An 8,943-nucleotide genomic window follows, 5' to 3' on the forward strand; every position below is an offset into this window, starting at 1 on the left:
CGGGGGGGGGGTGGGGGGATTGAGGAGTATATAAATTTTCAGAACGTACAAATTCAATTATACTTTTCAAAGCCTAAGCGCTTCCACAGATCGTCCGCATTTTGATTCTCATTCTCTAGGGTTGTCACCCCATTTAGTCAGTCTGGTGCACTCTGCTGCGTTCATCCTAACCACGACCATTATTCTATGCATTTAGCTCTCTGTAGCGTGACGTTCAGTACAAAATGATGTTTTGTATTGAACGAGTTATTAGGTGGCAACGTTTTATACCTACTGCCATACTGAACTAGTCGATCAGCCTCAAGATAATTCATACGTGACAGGGCCGTGGCAAAACTCCTGTTCCCGTTGTTTTTTTTTTGGGGGGGTTTTTTTTTTAATTGGATATTGTCGAATTCGGCATAAATCGTTTGCCTTGATAGCTTTATGTAGTTATGGCACTGTAATCTTTATATTCATTATCCGATGCTAGTTAGTGGCTGGTAAATGTATGAAAATAACAAATTGTACAAGCAATGCAATTCCTTAAATCAAAATCTCGTAAAAAAAAGTTGTATACTAGTGGACTCTTCCAAAGAGGAGTAGGCCTACTTATCATACAGTGCGAACAAACACAAAAATATTTTTAAGATTTTAACCACAGGGTCTCAGAAATAAACCATTTTGGTGACAAGCAAAAATTTAAGGGGCTTTAATGGAATCGATTTGCTTGGTTCAATTTTCCTTTGGATATAGAAATGCTTAACCGTAAAATATAATGGTGCAGAGGAATGTTTTCAGTATCCCTTGTTTACAATCCCCTTAAGAAAAAAAACAGGCATGAATAGGATAGATTTATTAAAAGAAATAGGTTATTATAGAAATATAAAAATAGTTTATCTACAAATAAATAAATTGTTTAAATGTAATTTACATACCTCGCCTTGATCTAGTTATTATTATTACACACAAAATATACATTTAAAACTTAAACTTATAATTGGTATATTCATGCTGTACTATATTGAGACAGAGAATGGATATCACGTTCTGAAGAAAGAGAGAAAGAAAGAACCATATTTTATTGACTAATTAGATTTCGTTCTGTTTTTTTTATTAGCTTTATGTTTAATATAGTCACTTCAGTTTGGGTCTTACGACAGCTCTCTTAAACGTTGTCATATTAACCTTTTGACCAAACCTGATAAAAACCGCGTCACAAAATGCCAGCGCTGGCAAGGGTAGAAATTTGAATGGTTAAAGCAGATAAGACGCCAATTGAGTTAATAGGTTAATTTGGCGAACGTTCACGAGGGCTGTCGTTAGACCCTCACTGATGTGGCGATATAAAAAATTGAACCAAATGTAAAAACGGAACAAGAGTTTGGTTTTGACTGGGATCGGTAGGATATTGCTTCTTAGCTAGTTAGGTTTTAAAATTCTTCTCGAGAAGCAACTGTTCCGTGGCCACGCTTGTTGTTTTTCGAGGCTACTGTCTATTGGTTCACGAGGTTTGTCTATCAGCTATCCGTAGCCAAACCCCTCAAGGACCCTATTAACCTAAGGTCTAAGGATTTCAAATTCATATAAACTAATGTTAGTTAGTTAGTTGTAATTTCATCACCATTTTTTTTCAACGAGAAAACATAAAGTTAATAAAATGAGACAAAGAGTGTCGTTAAATGATACTATTACCACACGTACATATACATATATTATCACGACGAGACGTTCTTTAGTTAAGAGTATCTGTTTCAATATTTCCTGCTGTGTGTAGTACAATAGAGTAATTTAAAGACACTCCGAGACAATAAAGACGACCACCACCCTTATTTTGATGTGAACTTTGAGAAAATGAACAATCAGCCCCTTATTTGTGCCAGGTGATCAAGCGCTCTAAATGCTCAAAGATCACTTCAGGCCATCTGAAAACCGTTTGCTTCTGGGTCCCCCTGGCTTCGAAATGTTTAACGCTGGAGTCCTCTTTCGGCACTGCTCCGCTGTTTCTGGGTTAAGTTATCACATCCCTTCCATAATTTCAAATACCACACCAAATAGTTCAATGTGTCCATTATGGCACAATGATTAAAACATGTTAAAATATTTAATAAAAATGAACAAATGAATGCAAAAGAACATTGCTAGTTATTATACTGGCTATTCACACATCTTTACCGTTTATTCATTATGCTTTGTTTCGTGTTTAGTTATCCAGATAGGCTTATCATTTTTGAAAATAATTTTCCCAAGCCTGTGGATGCAATCTTTGAATCTGTACACAGTCATACCCACGACTTGTATACAGAATGAGAATCCGTACAACACAGCACTCATAACAGCATAACCGTTCATGGAGTAGTCTTGAATTGCAGACGAGTAGAAAAAGCCAATTCCTATCACCCACAATACATTGGACACCAATATACCAATCAGAGCTTTCATTCTCAACCAATTTAACCCCGACTCTAGATCATCTTTCTGTAATCCCAGATTAACTTCTTTACCGATCAGCCTTCGAACTAAATCAGACCAGAACGATTCCTCATCGTCTGTCATTCCCTTCAACTGTTCTGACGTCATTTCCGTCTCTAAGTCCAGTGTTTCTGAAAATATAAAGAAACGAATTTATAACGCGATGTCTAATTTTTACGCAGAAAGAATTACGAGTGTAATTTGATAAGGTTCATTCCTTGTGAACACTTCTTCATGCAAACTTCTAATTTTTCTGTCTCTTTAGAACTTCATTAGGAGGGGGAGTAAAACATTGTTTAAATATTCAATAAATCCCTATGAAGTTTTTTTTTTGTCTTTTAGTATGTTTAAATGACATAATTCCAAAACGTGCATTTCTAAATTCTTATTAGAATTAGACATCTCATTACCATATTTGAATTAGACCAGGGGTTTTCAAACTGGGGGTAATTTTTGCGGGTAATGAGGCGTTTTGTAGTATAGCATCAGACTTTATTTTCCGACATAAAAAGACGACAGGGAAACCCTAATAGAAAATCATGAACAGTAAGGATTTACAAAGGCTGAAAACCATGCAAAAGACCAATCATACCAGTGCTAGGACTCGGTTTCATTCCACTTTTCTTCTTCTTCTTTCGACGGAATGTGGGGAAACATAAAAATTTGGGTATTTTCGCTTTTTGCTAAAATAGAAATTATGTACTTAAGTTATCACCCCATGAATTAATGATAATCTGCATAACCATTACAATATATATTCACTGTTAAAATAGTGCTGAATACATCAATTATAGAGCGATATAGAAATATCACTGTTATAATAGTGCTGAATACATCAATTATAGAGCGATATAGAAATATCACTGTTAAAATAGTGCTGAATACATCAATTATAGAGCGATATAGAAATATCACTGTTAAAATAGTGCTGAATACATCAATTATAGAGCGATATAGAAATACCACTGTTATAATAGTGCTGAATACATCAATTATAGAGCGATATAGAAATATCACTGTTAAAATAGTGTTCAATACATCAATTATAGAGCGATATAGAAATATCACTGTTAAAATAGTGTACAATACATCAATTATAGAGCGATATACAAATACCACTGTTAAAATAGTGTTCAATACATCAATTGTAGAGTGATATAGAAATACCACTGTTAAAATAGTGTTCAATACATCAATTGTAGAGTGATATAGAAATACCACTGTTATAATAGTGCTCAATACATCAATTATAGAGCGATATAGAAATATCACTGTTATAATAGTGTTCAATACATCAATTATAGAGCGATATAGAAATACCACTGTTAAAATAGTGTTCAATACATCAATTGTAGAGTGATATAGAAATACCACTGTTATAATAGTGCTCAATACATCAATTGTAGAGCGATATAGAAATACCACTGTTAAAATAGTGCTCCATACATCAATTGTAGAGTGATATAGAAATACCACTGTTATAATAGTGCTGAATACGTCAGTTGTAGAGCTATATAGAAATACTACTGTTATAATAGTGCTTAATACATCAATTGTAGAGCTATATAGAAATATCTCTGTTAAAATAGTGCCCAATACATCAAGTGTAGAGCGATATAGAAATACCAATGTTAAAATAGTGCCCAATACATCAATTGTAGAGTGATATAGAAATACCACTGTTAAAATAGTGTCCCAATTACATCAATTATAGAGCGATATAGAAATACCACTGTTATAATGGTGCTGAATACATCAATTGTAAAGTGATATAGATATACCACTGTTAAAATAGTGTTCAATACATCAATTGTAGAGTGATATAGAAATACCACTGTTATAATAGTGCTCAATACATCAATTGTAGATTGATATAGAAATACCACTGTTATAATAGTGCTCAATACATCAATTGTAGAGTGATATAGAAATACCAATGTTATAATAGTGCTCAATACATCAATTGTAGAGTGATATAGAACACTACTGTTATAATAGTGCTCAGTACATCAATTGTAGAGTGATATAGAAATACCACTGTTATAATAGTGCTCAATACATCAATTGTAGAGTGATATAGAAATACCACTGTTATAATAGTGCTCAGTACATCAATTGTAGAGTGATATAGAAATACTACTGTTATAATAGTGCTCAATACATCAATTTTAGAGTGATATAGAAGTACCACTGTTATAATAGTGCTGAATACATCAATTGTAGAGTGATATAGAAATACCACTGTTATAATAGTGCTCAATACATCAATTGTAGAGTGATATAGAAATACCACTGTTATAATAGTGCTCAATACATCAATTGTAGAGTGATATAGAAATACCAATGTTATAATAGTGCTCAATACATCAATTGTAGAGTGATATAGAAACACCACTGTTATAATAGTGCTCAATACATCAATTTTAGAGTGATATAGAAGTACCACTGTTATAATAGTGCTGAATACATCAATTGTAGAGTGATATAGAAATACCACTGTTATAATAGTGCTCAATACATCAATTGTAGAGTGATATAGAAATACCACTGTTATAATAGTGCTCAGTACATCAATTGTAGAGTGATATAGAAATACTACTGTTATAATAGTGCTCAATACATCAATTTTAGAGTGATATAGAAGTACCACTGTTATAATAGTGCTCAATACATCAATTGTAGAGCGATATAGAAATACCACTGTTAAAATAGTGCTCCATACATCAATTGTAGAGTGATATAGAAATACCACTGTTATAATAGTGCTGAATACATCAATTGTAGAGTGATATAGAAATACCACTGTTATAATAGTGCGCAATACATCAATTGTAGAGTGATATAGAAATACCACTGTTATAATAGTGCGCAATACATCAATTGTAGAGTGATATAGAAACACCACTGTTATAATAGTGCTCAATACATCAATTGTAGAGTGATATAGAAACACCACTGTTAAAATAGTACCCAATACATCAATTGTAGAGCAATATAGAAATACCAATGTTATAATAGTGCTCAATACATCAATTGTAGAGCAATATAGAAATACCATTGTTAAAATAGTTCTCAATACATCAATTGTAAAGTGATATAGAAATACCACTGTTAAAATAGTGCCCAATGCAGTAATTGTAGAGCGATATAGTAATATCGTTATTTAAATAATGTCCAATTCATTAATTGTAGAGTGATATAGTAATATCACTGTTTAAATAATGTCCAATTCATTAATAATAGAGCGATATAGTAATATCTCGGTTTAAATACTGTTCAATTCATTAATTGTAGAGCGATATTGTCATATCGTTATTTAAATTATGTTCATTTTATTAATTGTAGAGCGATATAGCAAAAATGAAGCTATGTTGTAGAAATTAGGCATCTTCATGCATAAATAAATTACAACGGTCTCTTGATGAAGCTATATTCTCAACCTTGGGCAGGAGGAAGGTCTTCTCGTTCAAGATGAATTCTATTCCATAAGGAAACTAATACTAAATAAATAAAAATATACTTACATTTTCTCGGGTTCCCCAAGTTTGATCGACTATGTTACTTAAAGCATAAACCGGAAGTAGTATGTGCATGGTGGGAAAAAAGAAGACATAGAAGATACCATGGACTAAAAGGTAACATTCACTTGGATGCAAAATGGCGGCATAGAATATACTTGCGGTCAGGGCGATCAAAATAAAATGTTCTTGAAGTTGCAAGTTGTTTTCTTGAATATCTACAAAGAAATACAGTTGGATTCATTGGCTTGAATAAACAGCCTTGCCAGGGCAACAAAAGCGATTTGTGAGTGTCAAATTAATATACGAAAAATTTGTATAACAACAGGTTTCAAGGCTTGGATTTCAAAGAGTTTACTTCCGGAAGAAAAACATGATCGAGCAATCAAGTAAGACATCCTTCTACTGATCAAATGTTATTGTTTTTGAAGTCAATTTTAGAAATATTGGTTAAAAAACTCACCTGTAATAATATCATGAACGACGAACACAGCCGCACCTACAACCACACATATCATGGATAATCCCAGTATCAACATAAACACTTTAGTTAGAGTTATCTGACTTTGGGAAGACAGCTGTACACACAGGACACCATACAGGACAAACAGCGCTACCACCATAGGAGTAATTATTACAAAGGGAACTTTTATCAGCACGTCCAGCCCCACAGTCAACATAATAATTGTTGATCCTGGTGATAGAAACACGATAAAGAACAACTGTAATAGATAGAAGACGTATATCATTGAGAAGCAACCATTGCTTCGGATCAACTGTGGCAAGTTCTTAAACACCATAAGAGAGTTGGCGAAATCTGATAGAATCCATCGTCGTCGTTGTTTGATGAATTCGGTGATGGTGTCAGGGCAGAATGTACTGTTCACACCGAATGTAGAGTATTTCAGCTTCCATCCTCTTAACATCATCAAAGTACACATCCATCGGTCTTCACCTACAAATCAGAATGATTACAAATTATATATGTATACATTCATATAAAATTTAAGTAATTGAAATATATTTCATTATGTAATTTAAACAGTTTTTCAATCAAATATATTTATCTATGTACTCATTAAAATTTGATGCCTTTATATTGTTTTACAATATTAGGTATATTATTATGTATATATTGATATCATGCTTTCACATGTATATTCTAATGCAATAAATTATTCATTCATTCATTCACAAAGGTAAAAACAAGTTTGTTTTTGTGTGTTCACGCAACCACCTTATGAACACTGTGCCTACGAATCACTATGTAAATAGTAGAATAGAAAGTATTTCCTGTTCGGGATTGTAAATAACGTAAAGGCAGAAGAGGCAGCGGAGTTTTATGAAAACGCCAAATACACCTTCGGATATTTTTTACAATTTAAGATTTTTGACTAACTTATTCTTTGGGACCTTCTGTCTCCTCCATAGTTTAAAACTAATTTACAATTTTGTCAGTACTGGGACCGAAATTTCATTTTTAAAATAATAAAATTAGTTCACCAGTGTCCTTAAATCAGAATAATCACAAAGACAGATTGTCCGCTTGTACTGTGTAATGAGTGTACAGCAAAGTATTTCCCGTTTCTGAGAATGAAATTTCATTATCATTTTATGAAATAATGAAAACAGCTCACCAGTGTCTTTAGTAAAAACATCACCAGCTTCTAAAGTAGGTTCAGAATACAGACTCATCACTCCTGCTAGAGCTTTAACACGATACAGACTGAAGCATCCTGGACAACACATCACTGATCCAATTATATTCTGAGCGCTTTTAATCATCCAAAAATCTGGAAGAGAAGAAGATCATATTCAATTACTGTCAGTCTGGACTGTAGTGCTTTCTACTCAAGCATTCAGTTATCAGGCGGATTATATAGTACACAGTATTATGTAATCATTCCCCTTTTGTGTGGATTATTGATAAAAGATTCTTTGGAAACTGAAACATTTCATTTCTCCTTTCGTTTTCATAATATTAAACAGTATTTCCTCTTGAAAAGAGGCATATTTATCAGATGGTGACCTCATTGACCTCCAGTTTTGAACCTGGAGCGCTTGAAGATTTATTAATTTTCTCGTTTTGGTACTTACCTTTTGCGTACTCGAACTTCTGGAACCATACAATTGGGTTGATCTTTTTACCCATTGGGAATGTTCTTCCACATGCAGCTCCCAGTCGCAAGTCTTCGTTACATGTATCTACCAGATCCATAACACTGTTGTCACCAAAGTGCATGTCGGCATCAGTTGCAAGGATGTAGGTACGGTCATCGTATTCAGGCACCATTGTTATATCCATATAGAAGGATTCCTCAAAGGAGTACATGCTAGTGTCAGGCTGGTACTCGGGGGTTTCCATTGGTGGTACGTGGATCACTGGTATGGGTTTTGCAGTCGTGGATCCAGTCATAAATTCAGTCATCCATGCTGAGTGGATCAGTTCGTGTTCTGCTGGAATGTAGGCAGGATTTACTTTCTTTTCGTCGAAGGATTTCTGAGAGATATTATCAGCACTGTCAATATGTTTCGACGAAGGATCAATCGAGCTGGCATCATCAGACTTGAGTTTGTCCTTGACCTCCGACGAAATCGATGATACGTCGTCTCCAGTGTCGATTCCTTGATCAGAACTCAAATGAGATCCGCATTTACTGTGAATCGACCGTTTCTCCAGCTCATCAACAGGTATGTCAAGACCTTTGAATCTCATTATAAGCTCATTTTCCCGAGAAACTTGTGTGATAAAACTAAGTTTATCATGGTCTGAGATACGGAACATGTCAAAACTGGAGCGTCTTTCCAGAGCGTCTGCAATCTTGATTCTGTGGTTGATGATATATTCAAAATACATGACTTGACTCCATCGTTTTTTAGCTTTGACGACTGCTGTATCCTTCAGATGAAGAAACAGCGGCATCCCTCCTGGAAGGATACTGGATATTTGGATACCATAGGGAGTTGCATATAT

General features: G+C 34.0%; 1 protein-coding gene across 1 annotated transcript; it reads right to left on the minus strand.

Moving 5' to 3' along the window:
• Positions 1–5,951: 5,951 nt before the first annotated feature.
• On the minus strand, positions 5,952–7,754 carry LOTGIDRAFT_136430 (hypothetical protein; the record flags this gene model as incomplete). The annotated part of the gene is made up of 3 exons (XM_009046750.1): positions 5,952–6,178; positions 6,433–6,924; positions 7,607–7,754. 3 exons carry the CDS (start codon positions 7,752–7,754, stop codon positions 5,952–5,954), a joined length of 867 nt encoding a protein of 288 aa, XP_009044998.1.
• Between the last annotated feature and the right edge of the window lie 1,189 nt (positions 7,755–8,943).

The sequence above is a fragment of the Lottia gigantea genome (genome assembly GCF_000327385.1).
Source record: "Lottia gigantea unplaced genomic scaffold LOTGIsca_106, whole genome shotgun sequence".
NCBI classification, from domain to species: Eukaryota; Metazoa; Mollusca; class Gastropoda; family Lottiidae; genus Lottia; species Lottia gigantea.